Genomic DNA, 24,282 nt, shown 5'->3' with positions numbered 1-24,282 from the left:
AATAATTATTGTAAATAAACGAAACGAACGTCAGGATAAACTCAACTGTTTGAATGATCCGAGTACTACCGAAGACAAGCGCGTTAGCACGATTTACCGTAAGAAATAAGATTTGGGCATTTCCTACGTACCGTAACCGTTCTAACGCAACGTTAACGCGAATTATAAATGTTCACGCGCAACAAGTAGGGTTTAATTCCAAACGTTACGGCACGGCGTTGCGGGTACGGAACTATAAATTCAGCTTTATTACTCTATGCCTTTTGCAGAGGTACTATCGAACGTAACAACCCAGTAGCATGCGGAATCTGGAATACTCCTTAGGAAATTTTGATAGACTTTTATGAAACTGGAACTTGGACTGAACGCTTTGAAGGAGAATGCAGCACCAGGGCTCTGGAGAGGGGTACCCAGTGGCATAGCGTAGATAACAGGTAACGATGATTCTAGTTTTGATTATCTTGAATAGCTCTTAGAACATGTTCGGAGGATTTTTAGCACTACAAATCATATAATTAACGTGCGTTTCAAGAATACCTTAATCCTTCGCTTTCCAAAATTACGTAAAATTGGATAGCTTGTGCAAATACAATTTTGAAACTGACATGGAAAGCTCTGAACGTGGTGCACTTTTTTAATACATATATTTTTAGGACTCTGTATAAACAAATGTCATTTATTCTGTGGTTTTTGTTGACAACAGCCATTGACAGATGTCGCCCGGAATCCTGATACGGCCGCCATTTTCTTAGAATTGTTTACAAAATAAAAACATCCAAATATTCCGAAATTATTACGGGAAATTTAGATCATCCGACATAATTTAAACGGAAAAATTCTAAAATAGTATTAAACATGTCCATCGGTGTCCCAATTAAGGTCCTGCACGAGGCGGAAGGCCATATCGTAACCTGCGAAACAATAACCGGCGAAATCTACCGGGGGAAGCTAATCGAAGCCGAGGACAACATGAACTGCCAAATGACACAGATCACGGTCACCTACAGGGACGGCAGGGTGACGCAGCTCGAGAACGTCTACATCCGGGGCTCCAAAATCCGCTTTCTCATACTGCCCGACATGCTGAAGAACGCGCCAATGTTCAAGAAGCAAACGAAGAGCGGTACTGCTGGCCGAGGGAAGTCGGCGATACTTAGAGCGCAAGGTTTGCACGAGGCTGTTGACGTATTTACTTTAATGTGTCGTTTTAGCTGCACGAGGTCGAGGCCGCGGTGTCGCGCCACCGGTCCGCGGACGTGCCACTTGGCAAGGGGGGCCACCGAACCCTGGGTCGTTGCCCGGACGAGGACGATAATTATTTATATTTACTTTTAAGCAAACTTTAATTACAATTTAAAGCCTGAATGAATTGCGACAATGCCAGACGATAAGTTTTCATAAATGACCTCTCGAAAGCCTGCCTTTTCTATCATAGACTTGAAGAGATCCTGAAACGTTTCGTTAGTCAAAGTGAACGCGTGCAAATCGCGTACCTGATTGGGAAACTGGCGGATGCTCTCCACCAGGTACTGGTAGGGGTGCCATTGGCCGCTGACCAATTGACCCATGAGCGGAATGACTTGGAAGCTGTACTGGTCGTAGATCCTGTAACTGTGGGTTTCAGCACGGGGCGGAGCGGGTGAACTACTGACCATTGCAAGTTGGTGTCGGTAACTTGACTGAACTCCATGCAGAGGAAGCGTCCTCCGGGCCTCAGCACGCGGTACGCTTCATCGATGGCTTTCTGAATGTGGGTGAAATTTCGAATCCCGAAAACGACGGTGTAGGCGTCGAACAAGCCGTCTTCGAACGGTAACTCCTCGGCGTTGCCCTCTTGAAACGTTATCTGAGAGGAATCGTACCCCAACCCTTTGCTTCGATATTGTCCGACGTCGAGCATGGCCGTGTTGATATCGAGTACGGTGACGTGACTGTTGGGGTGCAGGCGGTCCGATTTAAGGTAGTTCAAGTAGCGAAAGGCGATGTCACCTGCAATTTGCAATCGTAGAGGGTACCCGCGCGAGCTCCCCCCAAATGTACCGTTTATAGTTCAATTGTTTGCACATTTAGGCACACCCGATATGGAGAGGCCTATCTCTGCCAAACGATGGTGGGGGATAAATAACAACCTTCCCGCCCCTCTTGAGAGGAATTACAGGAAATAGGAAGCTGTAGTTAAGTTGTCCCCTCACCCTCCAAATTTCGAAAAAGAGCGTCACGTGGGGGGGGGCAGTGGCGTATTTACGGGGGGATGAAGGGGATATATTGAGTTATCATCATAGCTATTATATTTAGGTAATACTCCGCTCCGCCCACTTTAAAATAAAGGTATAGGTATATATAGAGAGCAATTTTGGTTTTGGTTAAAGTCTCAAGTCACTAAAATCTAAATATTCCAATAATTCCAAACAGTTCCAAGATCGGACTACTAGATCAAAAGTTACAGCCCTTTGAATTTTTTGTCGAAATTGGTTTTTTGCCCATAACTTCTGATTGAGACGTCTAATCGAAAAAGTACGAATCGTTTTGGATTCTACGCACCCAAATTAATAAGAAAAAGTTTTTTCCCGAGAAATTTTGGAGCAGTCGATTTTTGGGAAAAAGGAAGGTAAACTGCCTTTTTTTTGCCCAGAAAAAAAAATTGTCTCAGATCGACCGGAAAAAAATATTTTCTTATAGAATGTGACCTGTAGAATCCATAATTTCAAACAGTTCCAGGATTGGGCTACTAGTTCAAAAGTTACAGCCCTTTGAATTTTTTGTCGAAATTGGTTTTTTGCCCATAAATATACCTATTATTCAAAGTTTTCGTTGACTAATTAAAGCAATAAAGGGGCCTGTCAGCAGTAAGAAATAAAATACCCCCCCCCTTCTAGTACGCACTGGGTGCCTGTATGTGCCACGAACTTCTTTACCCCCCCCTCCCCCTAATAAATCTACGAACGGGGGGGGGGGTTAAAACAAGTTCGCCCCCCCCAATAAATCTACGTGCGCCACTGGGGGGGGGGGCTATTGCTTTAAATACGCCCACGGCTTGGTGTACATCAAAAATTCAAAGTTGTTTCCCTCTAGTTCTTACCTGTCCCTCCGGCCACATCTAACAAATTTGTACCGGGAGTTGGCCCGAGACGGTCCATGAACGTATCCTTCCAAAGGCGATGTATGCCGAACGACATCAGATCGTTCATCAAATCGTAGGACTGGGCGACCTCGTCGAAGATCTTATGTACTACAGTTACGTGTTATTCATGCAATGAGTCGACCGGTTCTGCCACGGTAACTCTCGATTTAAAATCATTCGCGCCGAGTTGCGGTATCAGGAGTACAAATCTTTGTGCTCCTGATACTCGGAAGAATTCCTAGGTATTCCTAGGCAAATTTAAATTTCAAATTTTTCTGCACTACTTCTACATAACTTTCTTGGGAGGTCTTCCTGGATATTTTACCAGTCCTAATTCAGGAATCATTTTCCATGAACCTTTTTGAGTGAATGATCTTTCAAAAACCTAGGAAATTTGCCTAGAAATCCTAGGCTGAGGAATCAGAAGCAGAAACCTTTGGTTTTCCGGGTCCTATCGTGCAGCTTTTTGTTCTCTAAATCGACAGCTACCGTGCCAAGTTTTAACCACGTCTCATACATACCGCGCTGCTGTTTTTCCTGCTCCGTCACCGTTTCAAATCCGAAATGCGTATAGCCCGCCTGCCGATGGCAAAAGCGCTTGGCAATGATTACAAATCTAGGATTCAAAAGTTTATTTACATAGAAACAAAGTGCGACTACAGATCGTGAGTAATTTACTTCGGACACGGCGGTTTCCACGCGTCGATCTTCTGCGTCGTCGTGCTGTACGGCACGTACTGTTGCGGCGTACCGCTCAAATTCTCCGTGTGGTCGAGCATCCACTTGTACTTGGGCCTGCCAGGATCGTTGTCGGGAGTGAAGTCGGTCTTGTAGTGCAGCCAGCCGAACCATTCGGCCGGCACTTGACTGCCGTCGTACTCCAAACCTTCAAGTCGCACATAAAACGATTGCGTGAAAACTTCGGAGCGACTTACGGTAGTACGGCGCGTATTCGACCCAACGGTTGCGTCCGTAAAAGAAGCGGTTGTTCTCGAAGTATTTGTTGCCGTACTTGTCGGTTCCCATGAGCGTCCCCACTTTTAGCTCGTCCATTCTGCGAATTTAACCCATCAAAACATACCCCCCAGCTTATGTAATCGAGACGGATTTACCTGTACAATTTATAGAGGGAGGCTCTTAGGCCTCCCGATTCTTTGATTATTCGAAAGACGCTGAAGAGCTTGCTTAAGCCTGTGTAATTCATTTTAGGCGTTAATTTTATTTATTTATCAGTTCTTTCATTAGTTATTTGGATCTGTCATTTTTTTGACAATTTTGATTTAGTTCACGAAAATTCCAAAAGATGTCCGGATGTTGCCAGATTTCTCATTACCCTCAATTTTTTCATCTAGATCAGTGGTCGTACCCCCCATTTAAATTCAATACGCCCAGCACAGAAGGAACCGATTACTTTTTCCGGAAAATTACCAGGACACTGGACAGTTACTTTTTTATTTTTTCCCAAAAAGGTTTAGGACAATCGCCATGCCTATGATTATTCTGTAGCGAGTGTCCCCAATTTTTCGTTCCATACACGAAAGTGCTAAGGGCCGAACATTTTGGGGGAGAATGTAGCTCTGGGGGATAGTGAATATCTGATAACAACTGTCATGGTAGTCGTCAGGGAAAATCTAATTGATTCCTTCTGACCCCCCAGATCCCGTGGTAATAAATTTTATGCTTTTCATTTGGAGATATTTTGTTAAAATAAAACGATCTGCGTCAAATGAGCTATTTATTATACTCAGTTAAATTGCAAATAAATAATTAAAATCTTTAAAAATAGAAAATGGAAGATATAACAAAAGTAAGAAGCACACAGTACCACGGCAATTATATCTATTAAATATATAATCTAATTTTACGGTATGCTCTTGATAAATATATATTGAATAAAATCGTGTCGATAATAAAGGTGTCACACTTCAATTATAAGGAACGTAATGGTAAATTACTTGACAATCGATAGCATTCTCGCTATGTGCACTAATAAACGTAACGCGTTGCTCCATAATCGCCTCAGTGGCGCATAGCGCAAAGTTAAAAAGTGCCATATCGACATTACGCATAGAATTTGCGTAATTCGATAGATCCAATACAGTTTGGACACCTGCTTTCGCGCGCTCGGTAGCGACTCCGCCTCCTCTTTGAAAATAAATCTGAAAAACGCCAAGTGAACTTTACATCGCATCTCGCGAACCCTCACCTTCGTATTCCTAAGACGTAATTTTCTAAATAGTCCTCCCACATGATTTGAGCGACGTCGAAGCAGAACTCCTTTTTGTCGTGCTCGTTTAGGACGCGGCTGAGCGCGTTTACGTTGCTATCGTCGAACTCCCACTCTTGCGTCGTGAAGAACTCCAAACATCGCGCCGCCTTGCACAATTTGTCTTGTATACGTACCATACTGCAAAACGAATTGAAATTAAAGGGAATTGAGGGGTTGGATGCCATTCGGCTTCAGTCATGCACCTGAAGTTAAAAGACTCAAATGTTCTTTAAGAGATCAGTGCAAGCTCTTAGTGGCTCCTAACTGCTCTTAAAGACTAATAAAGAGTTTAAAGGATCTCTTGGAAACTGGAGGTTTATTGAAGACATTTGAAAATCAAAAGGATCCAAGAAACACTTGGAGGTTCTTAAAAAACGTTTGGTTTTAAAGATCCTTTTGGGCGATCGAAAGGATTTGTGAAGCGAGGTTGGATGATGTATTTATGCAATAATTTTGTTGTATTGCAAGGTATTTTTCTCGATACGATCCTGAACAGTAGGTACAACGACAACATTTACAAGGTAGTTCATTTGAATCTTGGAGTAGTACCAATTGCTTCGCGTAACGTCAGTGGTCCATAGATGGCGCCATTCGAGAATCAGTATTTTGTGCAATTTTGCAAAATTTGAATGGAATTATTAGTTATTATTTTATTATTTATTATTGTTATTAACTATAGACGTCGTCTAATTGACGGATGGAACCGGAAGAAATTGCTGGTAATTGTAAACGAGCCGTTACTTGACAATTTCACCTTTAGTTTGAGTGAATGACATAACCTCACTTTGTAAGTGAAAGAGGATGTAAAGTAAGTTCTACTTACATGGGCTTCGAGCCAATTAACCACCTCATTGCGTCCATAATATACGCGGGCAGCCATTGTAAAAATATCCTATATACATTGTTTCGTAGCACCGAAGACGTAACCGTCCCGTCGGGATACCACTTGATCTCCGAGAACGGATGCTTTCGCATGTACACGAAGCAGAGCTTGATGAAGCGGTTCCACGTGATCGGGCGTCGTAAACCTGCAAACGAAAGTGAGTACAATTCGAATTCGGTACGATCCCCGCTTACCCGTGCAGCAGTTGTACACCGTGATCTCCTTCGACTTTTGCGTTCCGATTTTCCACGCCGCCGTAATCATGAGATTAATCACCATGTCGACGGGAATTAAATCGGCCTTCTTGTTCGCGTCGCAGAGCATTGTACGAAACAGGCCCTTACCGGCCGCCGCAATGATCCCGGTCGGGCCGTTCCAATTGTCGACCCATCCCTTAAGCGGGCCGTTTATGGTACTAATCACGATGCTCGGCCGTACGATGACCAGCGGCAGATCGCCCTTGTTCTCCTTCAGCCAGTACTCGGCGAGCGCCTTCGTGAACGTGTAGGTGTTCGGACGATTCCCGACCAACTTCGGCGTTAACGTATCGACCAAATTCTCGTCGAGCGAATCGACGACGGTTATCACCTGACCGGGCTCCAGCGCCGACGCGTAGATCTTCTCCTCGACCTTGCTCCGATCGCAATTGCAGTACGCCGTCGAGACGTGTATCAGCGCCTCGAGCTTCGTCATCCGCCTGCACATCTCCACGAGCCTTTGCGTGCCGAGCATGTTGATCGCGACCGACAGTTTCAGTTTTTCGTCGAACTTCACCGTCGCCGCGCTGTGAAAGACCACGTTCACCGACTGGCAGAGCATCGCGCGATCGGACGGCGCGATCGCGAGCTCCGGCTGGGTGATGTCGCCCTCGATCGCGGACACCTTTTGCAGGTCGGTCGGGCACTCCTTGCGTAGTATATCGAAGAGCTAAAAGGGACGTCGGGAAATTAGCAAAGGTCAGAGTAACCAATTTAAATTGTGTGTCTAATGTCTAAAGCCTCCAATGCTACTTCTCCCCAAAAAAACTATCACGGCAGTGCTAGGAACCGCATGTTTTGGGAGAGAATGCAGCATTGATGGTAATGTCGAGCGAGGTGAGGCGGCGCAGCCGGAAAAAACCGAGCTTATGTCCGATTCATAAAAAATTTGGTCACATGTAACCCTCGGGGTAATTTAACCAGTTTGTCAAATCATATTTTGAGGTTAAAAAAATTTGTTTGACACATGGTGTCCGCCATCTTGAATTTTTTTAAATGGCAACATAGATCATGTGATACGTCATTAGAAAGCTTATTTTTTTTCTCTTTCTTACTACTTTAAACATGAATGGTATTGACTCTTAAACCACAAAAATCTGTGAAATCATGCCATGTTGCCATTATGTTTTCTCGGAAATTATTGTATGAGTGTTAATGCTATACGTTTCTGGGGAAGATCATAGCACCGGGGGTTCTGACGAGGGTTATGGAATACCCTCTCAGCACATTATATACAGTGGTTATAATAATAATAATAAAGTTTATTTGAGCCTTGAATAAAAAAAAATTAAAACGTAGGAATAAAACAAAACAAAAATACAACAACATTCCATTGTCATTTCCAAAAAACTTGGGTGACAACTAGAGGGAAAGAGGTCGTCGAGTACTTCTCAGTTGGGAGGTTTTAAATCCTTCCATGGTTCTTAAGTTCTCCTTTGCTGAGGGATATTCCATACCCCCAAGCTCCCCGGTTACGCTTTTCCCCACAATACGTTTAGCTCCCCAGAATGCCATTATAATTTTTGGAAAGGTGACCAGCTCCTCTTTCGAAAAATAGTATTCCATAGAACATATTGTCAGAACCCTCAATTGTAATTTGAATTTCCCTTCTATCAAATATATGTAGATTCAGGTATGCGCATAAGGTGATATGATACCGTCACGTTGTTTACTTCAATGTAAACAATTTAATAGTTCACATTGTTCCTATAATAAAAATAATTGAAATGTAAATTTCTATCATTGACACATATGACCGAGGGGTCTGGGGGGTAATACTCGATGACCCCTTTCCCTCTAATCCTCACCCACGTCATGGGTGGGGGTTTTTTATAAATGACAATGGAACCACGATATAATCATTTTATCATCCTCCCATGGTTCTTAAGTTTTCCTTTGCTGGGGGGCATTCCATACTCCCCAGACGCTCCCGGTCATATGTTCTATGGAATACTATTTTTAAAAGGGGATCTGATCATTTTCCCAAAAATTATAATGGAATTCTGGGGGGCTAAACGTATTGTGGGGAAAAGCGTAACCGGGGGGTCTTGGGGGTATAGAATACCCCCCAGTAAATAATTATATCGTGGTTCCATTGTCATTTCCAGAAAACCCCCACCCATGACGTGGGTGGGAACTAGAGGGAAAGGGGTCGTCGAGTATTTCTTGGTTGGGTGGTTTTAAATCCTTGCCACGTTCTTACGTTTTCCTTACCCCCCCCCCAGACCCCCCCGGTCATATGTTCTATGGAATACTATTTTTCAAAAGGGGATCTGATCATTTTCCCAAAAATTATAATGGAATTCTGGGGGGGCTAAACGTATTGTGGGGAAAAGCGTAACCGGGGGGTCTGAATACCCCCCAGTAAATGATTATATCGTGGTTCCATTGTCATTTCTAGAAAACCCCCACCCATGACGTGGGTGGGAACTAGAGGGAAAGGGGTCGTCGAGTATTTCTTGGTTGGGTGATTTTAAATCCTTGTCACGTTCTTAAGTTTTCCTTACCCCCCCAGACCCCCCGGTCATATGTTCTATGGAATACTATTTTTCAAAAGGGGATCTGATCATTTTCCCAAAAATTATAATAGAATTCTGGGGAGCTAAATGTATTGTGGGGGAAAGCTTAACCGGGGGGTATGGAATACCCCCCAGTAAATGATTATATCGTGGTTCCATTGTCATTTCCAGAAAACCCCCACCCATGACGTTGGTCAGGGTCAGACTGAAAGGGGTCGTCGAGTAGTTCTTGGTTGGGTGGTCCTCGTGATGTTGTCAAGTTTTTTTTACTGGGGGAGGGGGGTATGGAACCCCTGGTGATATGTTCTATGAATTTTTATATTATATGGGACTTTTTGACTCAGAAAATAATGTGGGATTACGTAGTGAGAGTTTCACCTATCCAAAGGATACACCCTGTACATAAAAGGCAATGTCTGTCTGTCTGTCTGGATAGTTCTATTTATTTATGAAAGAGCCAATTCCCTAAACTACTCTACCATGACCTACTACTAATCGGGTACTCCGTATAACACCTCGCTGTGATTTTTTGTCCGGTTAAAGCTATTCAGTATTCGGCTGTACGATTTAAATAGATATCCCGAACTTGTCAATGTAGAAAAGTGGGATTTCACTTATCCCACTTTTCTACATTGACAAGTTCGGGATATCTATTTAAATCGTACAGCCGAATACTGAATAGCTTTAACCGGACAAAATATCACAGCGAGGTGTTATACGGAGTACCCGATTAGTAGTAGGTCATGGTAGAGTAGTTTAGGGAATTGGCTTATTTATTCGGCAAATTATATTTGAAGCAAATCACGGAGAGGGGTGGGTTTTTTTTCGATTAAAATTACTACTTACGGGTGAACACAGTAACTGCTGCAGCCGTTCTTGAGCGTTCTGTCCCTTGCTCGGCCGTATCAGTAGGTATATGCTGGAGACGCCCGGGCACGATCGCAGCAGCTTCTCGAGCAGCACCTTCCCCATGAAGCCGGTGCCGCCGGTTATGAAAACGGTCTTGCCGACGTAAAAGTCGGCGACCGACATCTTCGATAGGCCCTCCATCGCGGCGGCCATTTAGGAAATTTCGGAAGAGGATTTTTGTGCGGGCCCCTTTAAGGGAAGTCGAGTCGGACTGGAAGATCTGGACGTGTTCTCTTCATCGTCGCCGGGCGCGATTATTATTAATTGCCGAGTTAAGTGGACGTTAGAAAACAACTGACGGCGGTAAACGGAGCTCCGTAAGTGGTTAGTAGGGCGATGATGCGTCGACCTAAGTCGGTCAAGTGTTAAAAAACGGTCGTTGACTTCTAACGCCACAGGAAGGACAATTTGTGCACGAGTAGAAAGTTGAAGATCAGGCGAAAGATCGCTAATGCTTTTTTAATGGTAATGACATTGGAGCTCCGGTTTCGCGTTTCGTTTGGGCCTCACCTCTTTTTCCAATGTCGCAAAAGGGGGGTTGGAACGGTTTCGAATCGGTAGCGCACCTACTAATCCATGATTAAAAAAAAAATTAATTGATAAGGAGTAAAGCGGAAGAGAGTTCGATTAACGTCCGCCGTTATCCGCACTCACGCACCACATTCTTTACGGTATTTTTATTAATTTTATTAAGAAATCAATAATAAAGCGGGGCGAATCGTTTGGGGGAGAGATTCGCCGAACCAAGCGAGACCGACGACATCGGGATCGAAACGGTCATGCGACTACCGGCGGTTCTGACGTAGGGATCTGAAATAGGAATAGCATCAGTCTAGATGCGGCGCGTAAAGGTCCAATGGGAACAGCTGCCTGTAACTCGTTTAGGCAATAGAAAAAATTTGTCAGAGAGGGCCTAGACGCGGGCTGGTAGGCAACTTATCGTACACATTCTATAATAAGGGTTGAATTAGTTCACCAGCCAGGATGGAGTAAAGCGCAGTTTCGCTATGACCCATATCTAACTTACCTTTCTAGAAGCTTTAAAAGTCCGCTGGACTGTCACAACTTTCTCGCACTTTTCATGGCTCTAAGCTCCGTAATGTCTTATATTTCATGTTAACTTGACGTACTTGTTGAAGTTAGTTCTCACAGTAAATGAATTTTACCAAATCATTTGCACTTTGCAATACAAAAAAAGTTATACGTTGGTTACCTACCATTTGTCTTGTACTGAAATGTGAGAAAATTAATAAAATTTGCTATTATTCATTAGGTAAATAGATGAGTATCAGTCTAAATACCAGGTGGCACACCTTACATACGTATCGGCAACAGTTTTCAAGGTAATGGGAAAGGTTTAACAATAATATCGATAAATTATTTTCAAACCGCACACCTATAATCGGGTGGGAAAAAAATTATACTTTCCTAAGCAGACGTTCATGCTACACCATCGTCGATCAGCGACAGTTTTGAAAATGGCCGGGAAAAATTACACGGTAAAGTGGGTCGCCGAAGTTCTGGAGTTGCCTTCTGCAACCGGCCATCAGAATCGACGAGGTTGAACAAGCTCCATTCGCCCATCGGAAGTCCAAGAAAAGGGCATAAGAATGCGTTCGTCTTCTTCGGTTTGGATGCCTTTGGCCTTTCCGTGGGCATCTTCGTCGCTTTTTTGTCTTCAGGGGAGAGTTCGGCTTGGACGGAGACGTGGCCGCCGCCGCTTACGTCTCGAGTGAACGGAAAACGCCGACACGCCGCCGGTCTCGTTTCGCGGATGCGGACGCCTTCGTCATCTTCCTCTGGAGGAGATGCGGTCGCCAGTGCGTTTTCCCCCTGGCCGTCTCTATCCCGACTCCACTGAAAAAGCGGCCTTCTGATGTTTCGTTAAGGCAGGTTTGAAGGCCCGATCTCCCCCCAAACCCCCCGGTGATACGATCTCCCTCAAAATATTTACGACAATCGTCATGCTTATGGTGCCATCGAATTTTCTTTTTCTGGGAGACATTCCACACGCGAAAGTTCTAAGGGCTGCACGTGTTGGGGAAGAAACGTAATACGAAGGGGGGGGGGGTATGGAATATGATAAAAGCTTTAGAAGGCGCCTAACAAAAAAGGGCCTGGCCGAAAGAGCTGTAGTGTGTAGAAGTCACTTACAAGATGAGGGCGTGGCCAGAAAGCTCTAGAAGGCGCCTATGTCAGAAAGGCGTCTAGGAGACAGAGGTCTTGGCCAGAAATGCTTTAGAAGGCGCCTAAGAGAAGAGGGCATGACAAAAAAAGCTTTAGAAGGCCCATACTACACGAGGGCGTGATAAATACCTTAAAAGGCGCCTACGAGAAAGGGGGTGTCCAAAAATGCTTTAGAAGGCGCTTAAGATAAAAAGGCTTGGCCACAAAAGCTTTTGAAGGTGCTTAAGAGAAAAGAACGTAGCCAGACAAGTTTTAGAATGTGCATAAAGGAAGAGCGTCCCACACACTGTCCTCTTCTACTGGGCATTCTCTAGCTTGCACCTGTTTAATATCGTGGAAGTATTAGTGAGGTTAGGTGAGAAATCTTGTATCAGGAGAATATAATGTGCAAGGAGGTGATTGAAGGTTATGTTAAAGCGAGTGAGGTTAGGTTAGGGTGCTGGTTAGGTTAGTTTAGAAATTTTGTATCGGGGAGAACATAATGTGCGAGGAGGTTGAATGTTAGGTTAACATATTAGTGAGGTTAGGTTAGAGTGCTAGTTAGGTTAGGTCTTCTGACCTAAGATCAGGAGAACATAATGTGCGAGGAGGACAGGAGGTTGAATGTTAGGTTAACGTATTAGTGAGGTTCGGTTAGGGTGCTAGTTAGGTTAGATCAGAAATCTTGTATCAGGAGAACATAATGTGCGAGGAGGTTGAAGGTTAGGTTAACATATTAGTGAGGTTAGGTTAGAGTGCTAGTTAGGTTAGGTCAGAAATCTTGGATCAGGAGAACATAATGTGCGAGGAGGTTGAATGTTAGGTTAACATATTAGTGAGGTTAGGTTAGGGTGCTAGTTAGGTTAGGTCAGAAATCTTGTATCAGGAGAATATAATGTGCGAGGAGATTGAAGGTTCGGATAAAGTATTAGTGAGGTTAGGTTAGGTCAGAAATCTTGTATCAGGAGAATATAATGTGCGAGGAGATTGAAGGTTAGAATAAAGTATTAGTGAGGTTAGGTTAGGGTGCTAGTTAGGTTAGGTCAGAAATCTTGTATCAGGAGAATAGAATGTGGGAGGAGATTGAAGGTTAGGATAAAGTATTAGTGAGGTTAGGTTAGAATGCTAGTTAGGTTAGGTCAGAAACCTTGTATCAGGAGTACATAATGTGCGAGGAGGTTGAAGGTTAGGTTAACGTATTAGTGAGGTTAGGTTAGGGGGCTAGTTAGGTTAGATCAGAAATCTTGTATCAGGAGAATATAATGTGCTAGGAGATTGAAGGTTCGGATAAAGTATTAGTGAGGTTAGGTTAGGGTGCTAGTTAGGTTAGGTCAGAAATCTTGGATCAGGAGAACATAATGTGCGAGCAGGTTGAATGTTAGGTTAACATATTAGTGAGGTTAGGTTAGAGTGCTAGTTAGGTTAGATCAGAAATCTTGTATCAGGAGAATATAATGTGCGAGGAGATTGAAGGTTCGGATAAAGTATTAGTGAGGTTAGGTTAGGGTGCTAGTTAGGTTAGGTCAGAAATCTTGGATCAGGAGAACATAATGTGCGAGCAGGTTGAATGTTAGGTTAACATATTAGTGAGGTTAGGTTAGAGTGCTAGTTAGGTTAGATCAGAAATCTTGTATCAGGAGAATATAATGTGCGAGGAGATTGAAGGTTCGGATAAAGTATTAGTGAGGTTAGGTTAGGGTGCTAGTTAGGTTAGGTCAGAAATCTTGTATCAGGAGAATAGAATGTGGGAGGAGATTGAAGGTTAGGATAAAGTATTAGTGAGGTTAGGTTAGAATGCTAGTTAGGTTAGGTCAGAAATCTTGTATCAGGAGTACATAATGTGCGAGAAGATTGAAAGTTAGGATAAAGTATTAGTGAGGTTAGGTTAGAGTGCTAGTTAGGTTAGGTAAAAATTCTTATATCAGGAGAACTACGAGTAAAAAATAAGAGGAGAGAATATAACGGTGGTGGGAAATAGCATAACACGCGACGGAAGTCGTCAAAATATCACTTCCTTTGCGCTGGTCAGTTATGTCGACTTGACTTATCATAAAACAGAAGAGACGATGTCAGTTTTGTTTTATTACATCACTGCCAATAATGACGCCTTTCTCCCCACTCTTCTCGCACTTTTATCACTTCCTTTTTGTCCATTTCCGTCAAGTCCCCTTTTAATGCAAGGTTCTCTCCTTTTATTTTTTACTCGTGGGGGAATATAATGTGCGAGGAGGTGATTGAAGGTTAGGGTAGATCAGAGTAGTTTAGGCGACATGCTTGTGTTTTGGGATTAAATTAACATCTTCAAAGGGAGGTTTCATTGCCCCATCCGAAAACAACTGTTATGGTAATTGAAAAACGTAATCAATGATTTCCGCGAGAGGGGGGGGGGGGGCACGTAAATTACTGTACATTTTGTGGTAACCGTTTACCAATGGGAATGATTGAAATATTCACTTGAGAGGTTCCACCCTGTATATACAACTTACGACGATGCACACATTTTTGAGAGTTGACAACCACGCAATTTTTAGGTGGGGAAAAGCCTTAGACCATATAGTACTATATGGTCTAAGGGAAAAGCTGCCTGCGCCATCTAGAAAGTGCGAACGTTGATTACGTTTGGCATCTTGTTTTGAATGGCGGTCGTGAACGCGTCGCTCCATATATGTTTGTTGTTATTTTGTGTTATTTAGTGCAGGTAGTAATTGTTGCATTTCTTTATATCGTATTTGTGTTTTGTATGCCGCATTTTATATTTTTTGTGTGTTTGAATTTGTTTTTGAAATTTCCTTGGTTTAATCGCAATGCAGAATGAAATGTTTAATACCGTTATCCTTTTGTTTATAATTGTTTACGTTTTTGGTGTAATGCTTGCTTAATTAATGTTTATTGATGGTGATTACTTAGGCTTGTCCCTGAAGTTACATTCAATTTTCTCCGTGAATGAAGCAGTCACGGGGGTGATAAAAAACTGTAGTCAAAATTGAGCTACGACACCTAATTCCGTGATTGTCTTCGACATTCAACTGTAGGCTCGAAACCCCGAAACCGGGTGGGGGGGGCTTCCCCCCCCCCCCCTAGAATCTATGTGCGATAAATGGGTGGCGATTCAATAATTGCCACATATTTTGTTTTTAGTTAAATTTGCCTACAAGACCATGTAATTTTCCATCTTGCTTTTAACAAAAGGACTTTATTGCACCAAATATGAGTCACATCCTGTGTATTTCACCCTTTCTTAGAATCTTGGTACCTGTTTACCTGACCCATAATTCCCAAAACTTGTTTTTAACCTGTATGATAACCTCTTGAAGTTTACCTGCTACTTTTTGTGACGTTATGATTCTATGTTACGCATTCACATCATTACTAACAATGAATTTTACAACACAATTTGATATTAATTTGACGGCTGTTTTTTTTTATTGGTAAGTTCTTTTTTTCACCAGCCTATTTCTATTTTTATTCGGTGAACTACCATTTTCAAAGTTTATTTTTGCAATGTTATTTATTTCGACTTAAATTTCCGAGCCGGGTTGACTTTATTTCCGAGTTCTTGTAGTGTGAAGGTTAGCGTAGAACCTGGGGGTTAAGTACATTACAACTATCTGCCCCATTTTGTGGTAACCAATGGGAATGTTTGAAATATCCACTGCGCAGTAATTTTGATCCAAGAGCTTACGCGTTGAGTTGTGATAGCAGTCCAGAAACTTCTTTACAGTCGACTTTTAATGGTGATATATTCAATGGTGTGAGTGAGAAAGATAGAGTTCATTACTATTGAACCTTCCTGTACAACCATGAGTGTTTTTATTTATACAAATCATTTTTTATACACATTTTTAAATATTTAAACGTTTAAGGAATCTCGTGACGGCCGTAAATTAATTAAATAATTCAAAAATTTGCAATATCGAACGTTCTAGGTCCTCTTTCGTCAGGAGCGGACCAGTCCCTTGTCGTTCCGTCCGAAAAATTTCGTTGATCGCCGCCACTTAACGAAAAATCAATATAGGGGTAGCTGGGCAATGAGCCGATCTCGTCTTGCGCTCGCGATTTTAAAAAATGCCCCAACGAAAAGCGAAGTAATTCGGATGCGATCTTTGGGTGAATAACTGAAGAATGTACTGCCTGGTCATCGCGGAAATAATAGTACTCTCGTCCTTCCTGACCACCTGCCAGCCGCAGAAGCCGAACGTCGACAGCAGAAGGCACGATGTCTACATCGCCGGATTTTTTCCTTTCGGGAAAGGTGTGGAAAACGCGAATACTGGCCGCGGCGTGATGCCGAGCGTCAAGCTCGCGTTGGACCACGTAAACGAGCACTCGACCGTGCTCAGAAACTACCGTCTTCACATGTGGTGGAACGATACTATGGTAAGCACGATCGGCGTTACTTCGATGCACCGATGCTAACTGAGTTTGTAGTGTAACGCGGCCGTGGGTGTAAAGGCATTCTTCGATATGATGCACAGTGGCCCGCACAAGCTCATGCTGTTTGGTGCCGCTTGCACGCACGTAACGGATCCGATTGCGAAAGCTTCCAAGCATTGGCATTTAACACAGGTAGGGGTCTTTAACGAGTACCACTTTTATATTGTCGGATCTTGGGAAACCATCCCCCGGTGGTACGTTCTTCTTCCAAATTTTTACATAAACGAGTGTGCGAATGAGTGTCATCCATTTTCTTTTCCTGTGTTTGGGTGAGAACGTACCACCGGGAGGTCTGGGAGGTATGGAATATCCCCCAGCAAATTAGATTTCATGTCCTTACGCAGAAAGAAACTGTCATGGTAGTTTTCGGGATAAGATAATTCACTTCTTCTGCGTGCTGGGGGAGAACGTACCTCTGGGGGGTATGGAATACCCCCCAAATACCCCCCAGCAATTGAGATTTCATGTCCCTACGTAGAAAGAAGCTGTAATGTAGCTTTCAGGAAAAGATAATTCCTTTCCTCTGCGTGCTGGGGGGTATTCCATACCCCCCGGTTATATGCTCTCCCTCCAAAGTTTAGGAAAATGAGTCCGTGTATGATTTTGTAGAGAGTGTCATCCATTTTCCTTTTCTCTGGGATACTCCCAGACACAAGAGTTATTTGGCTGAACGTTTTTGGGGGAGAATTTAGCACTGGGGGGGGGGGGGTATTCCCCTATCAAAGGAAGATTTCATGACTTTATGCAGATAGAACTGTTATGGTAGTTTTTGAGAAAAGGTAAGGGGGGAGGATGTAAGCTTTGTAGGCTCCAGACCTTTCCTATTTCTATGCGAAGGTCACATATTGCAGCTCTCCTACGCGGACACCCATCCCATGTTCACAAAGGACAGCTTCCCGAACTTTTTCCGCATCGTACCGTCGGAGAACGCATTCAACAAACCGCGCCTCTCCCTTCTGAGGGAGTTCAACTGGACGCGCGTCGGCACAATTTACCAAAACGAGCCGAGATACTCGCTGGCGCACAACAGGCTCGTCGCCGATTTGGACACGTTAAACTACGAGGTGGTCGAGACGCAGAGCTTCACCAACGAGGTGACGATGGCGCTCGTCAAGCTCAAGGAGAAGGACACGCGTGTGATTCTGGGCAACTTCAACGAGTACTGGGCGAGGAAGATCTTCTGCGAGGCGTACAAGCTGGAGATGTACGGCCGCAAGTACCAGTGGATTATAATGGGGACGTACAACGAGTACTGGTGGCGGAAACCGGATCGCGACTCGAACTGCACAGAGGACGAGATCGAAATCGCGATGGAGCAGACGATCTTGACGGACCTACTGCCGTTATCGACCACGGGGGAGATTACAGTTTCGGGAGTCGTAAGTTTGGAACCTTCGGTTACGCACCGTTTTTATTTCTCCCCCGTAGACCGCCGACGAGTACAGTGCCGAGTACGACTCGAGGCGCGGAAAGGAGTACTCGCGATTTCACGGGTACACCTACGACGGAATTTGGGCCGTCGCGTTGGCGATTCAGCATGTCGCCCACAAGATTCGCTACTTCAGACGAAACCAGACGGTTTCCGATTTCAGGTATAGGGATCCGCTGTGGGAGAAGCTTTTTTTGGACGCGTTGCAGAACACAAGCTTCGAGGGTGAGTAACGATTTTGCTTGGGAAAAAATAGAAGGTTTAGCTGCTGTACACAGGGTGTTCCAAAATTCAAAAATTCCCATCCCCATCTCAAATTTTAGAATCCTCAATGACAGCTTAGCCGCATTTTTCACTAAACTGTCTCTTTAGTTACTATCTTGTAAGGAATAATCTGGTCTTGTTACTGTATACACGGGGTGTTCAAAAAATTCAAAAGGGCCCTTTTACGGTATTTTTAACTAAATTCAGTGTCTCTCAATGACAGCTTGACCGCATTTTTCACCAAAGTGTCTCTTTAGTTACTATCTTGTAAGTAAAAAATAATCTGGTCTAGCTACTGTATACACAGGGTGTTCAAAAAATTCAAAAGAGCCCTTTCACGGGATTTTTAACGAAATTCCGGGTCCCTGAATGACAGCTTGACCGCATTTTTCACTAAAGTGTCTCTGTAGTTACTATCTTGTAAGGAAAAAATAATCTGGTCTAGCTACTGTATACACAGGGTGTTCAAAAAATTCCAAAGGGCCCTTTTACGGTATTTTTAACAAAATTCCGTGTCTCTCAATGACAGCTTGACCGCATTTTCACCAAAGTGTATCTTTAGTTACTATCTTGGAAGGAAAAAATAATCTGGTCTAGCTACTGTATACACAGGGTGTTCAAAAAATTCAAAAGAGCCCTTTTACGGGATTTTTAACATAATTCTGGATCCCCCAATGACAGCTTGGCCGTATTTTTCACCAAAGTGTCTCTTTAGTTACTATCTTGTAAGTAAAAAATAATCTGGTCTTGTTACTGTATACACAGGGTGTTCAAAAAATTCAAAAGGGCCCTTTTACGCGATTTTTAACACAATTCCGTCTCTCAATGACAGCTTGACCGCATTTTTCACCAAAGTGTCTCTTTAGTTACTATCTTGTAAGGGAAAAATAATCTGGTCTAGCTACTGTATACACAGGGTGTTTAAAAAATTCAAAAGGGCCTTTTTACGGGATTTTTAACAAAATTCCGGGTCTCTCAATGACAGCTTGACCGCATTTTCACCAAAGTGTCTCTTTAGTTACTATCTTGTAAGTAAAAAATAATCTGGTCTTGCTACTGTATACACAGGGTGTTCAAAAAATTCAAAAGGGCCCTTTTACGGGATTTTTAATAAAATTCCGGGTCCCCCAATGACAGCTTGGTCGCATTTTTCAAGGGTGTTCAAAAAATCAAAAAGGCTCTTATAGGATTTTTAACAAAATAGCCGTCATATATACAGGGTGTTCAACAAGTTAGTGTAACAAATCATGTCGATATGGCAGCCCTTGTCTCTGTCATTTTTTTATTAAAGTTATTGGGTGCAGTTTTCCTATGTACATGGTGTTTTAATAAATGTCAATAACTATTTCTACTAGGCGTGACTGGTCCCGTACGTTTCTACGACAACGAGCGCAAGGCGAGCATTCTACTCAAGCAGTTTCAGGAGGGTATCGAAGTTAAGGTAGGCGAGTACAGTGCGGCGACCCAGCATCTCGACTTGACGCTCGGTAGCCCGCTGAAATGGATCGGACGGTGAGGTGCTAATCTACTATTTGCAACGTTGCCAAACATGTCAATTGCAGACAGCCACCGAAGGATCGCACCTTGGAGATTATCGAGCACACGCGCGTCAACAAGACTGTTTACGCGATTTTCGCATCGCTCGCCATCTGTGGCATAATCATGGCGTCCGTTTTTCTCGCCTTCAACATCAAGTATCGCAATCAGCGGTACATCAAGATGTCGAGTCCGCAGCTGAACAATCTGATCATCATCGGTTGCATGCTCACCTACACCAGCATCGTTTTTCTCGGCCTGGACTCGGGACTTTCGAGCGTTGGTTAGCGCGGGCCGCTTGTCGAGCACTGAATTTTGAGCGGCTCTTTTCAGATGCGTTTCCTTACATCTGTACGGCTCGAGCGTGGACGTTGATGGCCGGATTTTCGCTCGCCTTCGGATCGATGTTCAGCAAAACCTGGCGAGTGCACTCGATCTTTACCGACGTCAAACTCAACAAGAAGGTCATAAAGGACTATCAGCTCTTCATTGTCGTCGGCGTTCTTTTGTTTATCGATTTGGCGATTATGACGACGTGGCAGGTGGCCGATCCATTTTATAGGGAAACGAAGAGAATGGAGCCCTATGTAAGTAGGTAGAGCGCCATCTAGTGTGTGTTAATGAAACTATGTCTTTAGCCTCATCCGTCAAGCGATGATATTCTTATAATCCCCGAAAACGAATACTGCGCATCGGAACGTATGACTCTTTTCGTCGGCTCCATCTACGCGTACAAGGGGCTGCTCATGGTAAATCAGTCGTAATCGCAATCGGAAAACTCATGAAATTTTCGCAGATCTTCGGCGCTTTCTTGGCCTGGGAAACGCGGAACGTTTCGATACCGGCCTTGAACGACAGTCGACACGTCGGCCTCTCCGTCTACAACGTTGCGATCATGTGCATCTGCGGCGCGGCGGTCGCGCTCGTTCTCGTCGACCATCAGGACGCGATGTTTCTGATCATCGGCGTTTTCGTGCTTTTCTGCACGACGGCAACCCTGTGGCTGGTCTTCGTGCCGAAGCTGGTCGAGCTGAAGCGCAATCCGGGAGGTTCCATCGACAAGCGGATACGCGCCACCTTGCGGCCGATGTCGAAGACGCGCCGCGATTCGAGCGCCACCGAGCTCGAGCACAAGCTGAAGGAGGTCAAGGCGAACAACTCGCGTTTTCGCAAGACGCTGCTCGAGAAGGAGACCGAACTTCAGGTGAGACGATAAACTCGTCGACCGCGCGTGACGAATGAAACAATTGCAGATGCTGATAAAGCGTTTGGGCGCCGAGGCGAAAGATATACTGGACGCGCGGACGGATTCGATCAACGACGTGAATCGACTTTCCGTGCCTCTGCTTCGTAAGGAGGCGCCGAGCGCGACCGAAACCAGTGATATTACGTCAATATGTAGCTTAAGTTCGCAAGATTTCGCATCCTTCCATCATTCCGATAGTCAAAAGTAAGTGGGTTGAAATAATTTTTGTAGGTTGGGGGGGGGGGGGGTATTCGAATACCTCCCATACCACCCATATAACCCTTTGTACTCTTGTGGACAATGGAACTATCGCCTACTACTATGGGTATTCCTCCTCCCCCCGACGCCCCGTAACACTTTCGCCCTCAAAAGTTTGACCCTCAGGGTTCTCACTGTATTTTGGGGAAGATTATCAGATCCTGTTCTCCAAAGAAGTATTGTAGAGAACATAGAACCTGGGGGTCTGGGGGGTTATGGAATACCCCCCAGCATTACTTTGAGCAAAGGAGGACTTGACACTTCTTGTCATATGATCCTCTGTACTCTCATGGGGGTTTTCAGTAAATAACAATGGAACTATCGTATGCTGGGGGGTATTCCATACCCCCCAGACCCCCCCGTAGCACTGTCTCCCACATGAGGTTTAGCCCCCCTCAGGGTTCTCACTGTATTGTTTGGGAAGATTACTAGATCTTGTTTTCCAAAGAAGTATTGTAGGGAACGTAGCACCAGGGGGTCTGGGGGGGGGGTATTATACCCCCCAGCAATACTTTGAACAAAGGAGCACTTGACACTTCTTGTCATATGATCCTCTGTACTCTCATGGGGGTTTTCAGTAATGATAATGGAACCCCCCAGACCCCCCGGTAGCACTGTCTTCTACAAGACATTTAGCCCCCCTCAGGGTTCTCACTGTATTTTTTGGGAAGATTACCAGATTTTGTTCTTCAAAGAAGTATTGTAGGGAACGTAGCACCGGGGGGTCTGGGGGGTGGTATTATACCCCCAGCAATACTTTTGAGCAAAGGAGAACTTGACACTTCTTGTCATATGATCCTCTGTACTCTCATGGGGGTTTTCAGTAAATGACAATTGAACTATCATATGCTGGGGGGTATTCCATACCCCCCAGACCCCCCGGTAGCACTGTCTCCCACAAGAAGTTTAACCCCCCTCAGGGTTCTCACTGTATTGTTTGGGAAGATTACTAGATCTTGTTCTCCAAAGAATTATTGTAGGGAACGTAACACCGGGGGTCTGGCGGGTGGTATTATACCCCCCAGCAATACTTTGAGCAAAGGAGGACTTGACACTTCTTGTCATATGATCCTCTACCCCCTGGTAGCACTGTCTCCCACATGAAGTTTGGCCCTCGGGGCTCTCACATTAGTTTTTGAGGAGATTATCAGATCCTGTTCTCCAAAGAAGTATGTCAGAGAACATAGTACCTGCGGGGGAGGGGGGGGGGAGTATTCCATACCCCCAGACCTCCCGGTACGACTTTCTCCCACAAAAGTTTAACCCTCAGGGCTTTTACTGTAGTTTTAGGAAAGGCTATCAGACCGAAAAGGAAATGGCAATGGAAAAATGGGAACTGTTGTAGTGTACTGGGGGGGGGGGTAATCTAGATTTCCCCCGTAACATTGTCTCCCACAAAAGTTTAATCCTCAGGGCTCTCGCACAGTAGTTTTAGGGAACTTTGTTGAATCCTCTTCTCCAAAGAACAATGGGAAAGAACGTAGCTCCGGGGATGTGGGGGAATCCCCCCCCCCCCTCCACTACCAGTAAAGGAGGACTCAATAACTCCTTTTCCATTGCAGGAAGAAGAAGGTCATGTCCGAATCGCCCAAGATAGCGGCGGTGAAAGATTCCGAGGAGAACTTGGTGATGCAGAACGGGAACGTCGGCAAGCAGGACGCGGACGTCGTCGAGGAGCGTCTCGGCAGCGAGAAGGTTCACAAGGCGATGTCCGACGGCGGCAAGTCGGATTACGTCGACAAGAGGCGCGGGAGCATGCGCACCGAGGAGCACTCGGACGCGTCGTGCAACCGTCGGCTGAGCATACCGATAAATCGAACTCCGAAGAAGAAAACCGAGGGCGGCCAGCATGTCGTCGCGAAGAGCGAGCTGTGGGACACCGGCAGCCAGCATCGTTGCAACAAGGTGCATCAGAAGAATTCGCGCGTGGTCACCGTGCAACAGGAAGACGGTATGCGTCGGCGCCCGCAAAATGGGGGGGGGGATGTTAGTTTTCTTTATCCCTAAACATTTCAGGGGGGGGGAGTTCTTTTTTATTTTAACTAAGTATAAATATTTCAGACGACGGATTCATGCACCGCTCGGTGTCCGAGAAAAATCGCCACACGAATCCCAAGAAGGAGAAGAGCCCGACGAAGAAGGAGCACGCGACGGGCATCTGCAATCAGCACGCGAAGATCGGCTACTACCAGTCGACGCCGAACGTCGCGACCCTCAAGCCGAGCTTCACGTCGTCGGCGACGATCCGCGAGAAGCCGATGCACAACGCGACGTCCGAGTCCGAACTCTTGGACAAAGAGATACTGCCAATTTTCCAGAAGCTACTCACCGAGAAGAATAAGAGCCAACACAATATTAATTACTCGTTTGGACGCTCGTGTCCGAATATTTCTATAAAGTGCGACATCGTCGAGTACTTATAAGTTTCCGCTGTTCATCCTTCGATCGCCTAAACAAAACAAAAGATATATGTGTATCAATCAATGCACAAAAAGTCTCTCTTTTCATGGTTGTGTTTAATCTAGTCAATGTCTTAATAGGATGTAAATGTCATTAGGTATAAGGTACATGATAATCGTAATTTGATCTTTTATTATCCGAAACCAACTCATTCTTACTTAACCCTTACTCCCATTCGTCAAAGATGCATATCCATATCCATTTTTTCTGAGGTAGGCGATTGGAATTTTTCTTTGAGCAGTTCAGCATGAACTAACTGGTTTTCCAAAAACTTTCCAAGACATTTCCAACAGTACGGAAGACCTTTGTAAAGGTATCAAAAACATTTCCAAATATTTTTAATTTGTGATATCCGACTCAAACTTCTGTTCTCCTGGTTATACATTTTTTGTTACTGTGTTAGGATCACAGTCACACAAGGAGCTCCAAAGTTTATAAAATAAACTGTCCTGGTCCGCATCAATTCCCTTGAACAAGTTTTTATTTTTAACGTCCTTGAAATAAACCAAGCTCTAGGTAACACTTTTTTGT

General features: G+C 44.4%; 4 protein-coding genes across 5 annotated transcripts; 2 read left to right on the top strand and 2 right to left on the bottom strand.

The window, feature by feature from the left end:
• Positions 1–711: 711 nt before the first annotated feature.
• On the top strand, positions 712–1,415 carry LOC116161240 (small nuclear ribonucleoprotein Sm D3). Its single transcript, XM_031474521.1, has 2 exons — positions 712–1,165; positions 1,212–1,415. Exons 1-2 carry the CDS (start codon positions 856–858, stop codon positions 1,313–1,315), a joined length of 414 nt encoding a protein of 137 aa, XP_031330381.1. The 5' UTR covers positions 712–855; the 3' UTR covers positions 1,316–1,415.
• LOC116161222 (2-methoxy-6-polyprenyl-1,4-benzoquinol methylase, mitochondrial-like) lies at positions 1,308–4,422 on the bottom strand. Its single transcript, XM_031474495.1, has 8 exons — positions 4,234–4,422; positions 4,057–4,175; positions 3,800–4,007; positions 3,643–3,737; positions 3,080–3,229; positions 1,653–1,989; positions 1,494–1,605; positions 1,308–1,448 (listed from the first exon to the last, which is right to left on the bottom strand). Exons 1-8 carry the CDS (start codon positions 4,323–4,325, stop codon positions 1,347–1,349), a joined length of 1,215 nt encoding a protein of 404 aa, XP_031330355.1. The 5' UTR covers positions 4,326–4,422; the 3' UTR covers positions 1,308–1,346.
• A 420-nt stretch (positions 4,423–4,842) lies between these two features.
• LOC116161212 (putative fatty acyl-CoA reductase CG5065) lies at positions 4,843–11,138 on the bottom strand. 2 transcript variants are annotated; one of them, XM_031474483.1, is made up of 6 exons: positions 10,986–11,138; positions 9,896–10,768; positions 6,468–7,200; positions 6,214–6,418; positions 5,328–5,528; positions 4,843–5,280 (listed from the first exon to the last, which is right to left on the bottom strand). In XM_031474483.1, exons 2-6 carry the CDS (start codon positions 10,109–10,111, stop codon positions 5,073–5,075), a joined length of 1,563 nt encoding a protein of 520 aa, XP_031330343.1. In that variant the 5' UTR covers positions 10,112–10,768; positions 10,986–11,138; the 3' UTR covers positions 4,843–5,072. The 2 variants fall into 2 exon arrangements, with proteins under 2 accessions (XP_031330343.1, XP_031330342.1); XM_031474482.1 differs by lacking the exon at positions 10,986–11,138 and having other exon boundaries at positions 9,896–10,777.
• Positions 6,306–23,872, top strand: LOC116161207 (gamma-aminobutyric acid type B receptor subunit 2). Its single transcript, XM_031474476.1, has 13 exons — positions 6,306–6,430; positions 16,051–16,501; positions 16,553–16,690; positions 17,410–17,937; positions 17,987–18,212; positions 19,607–19,763; positions 19,814–20,070; positions 20,121–20,374; positions 20,426–20,536; positions 20,584–20,991; positions 21,041–21,237; positions 22,854–23,242; positions 23,353–23,872. The coding sequence occupies exons 2-13, from the start codon at positions 16,247–16,249 to the stop codon at positions 23,712–23,714; spliced, it is 3,282 nt and encodes a 1,093-aa protein (XP_031330336.1). The 5' UTR covers positions 6,306–6,430; positions 16,051–16,246; the 3' UTR covers positions 23,715–23,872.
• Positions 23,873–24,282: the final 410 nt, after the last annotated feature.

Source organism: Photinus pyralis, unplaced genomic scaffold, assembly GCF_008802855.1.
Source record: "Photinus pyralis isolate 1611_PpyrPB1 unplaced genomic scaffold, Ppyr1.3 Ppyr1.4_LG10, whole genome shotgun sequence".
Lineage (NCBI taxonomy): Eukaryota > Metazoa > Arthropoda > Insecta > Coleoptera > Lampyridae > Photinus > Photinus pyralis.
This window is presented reverse-complemented; position numbering and strand designations above follow the sequence as displayed.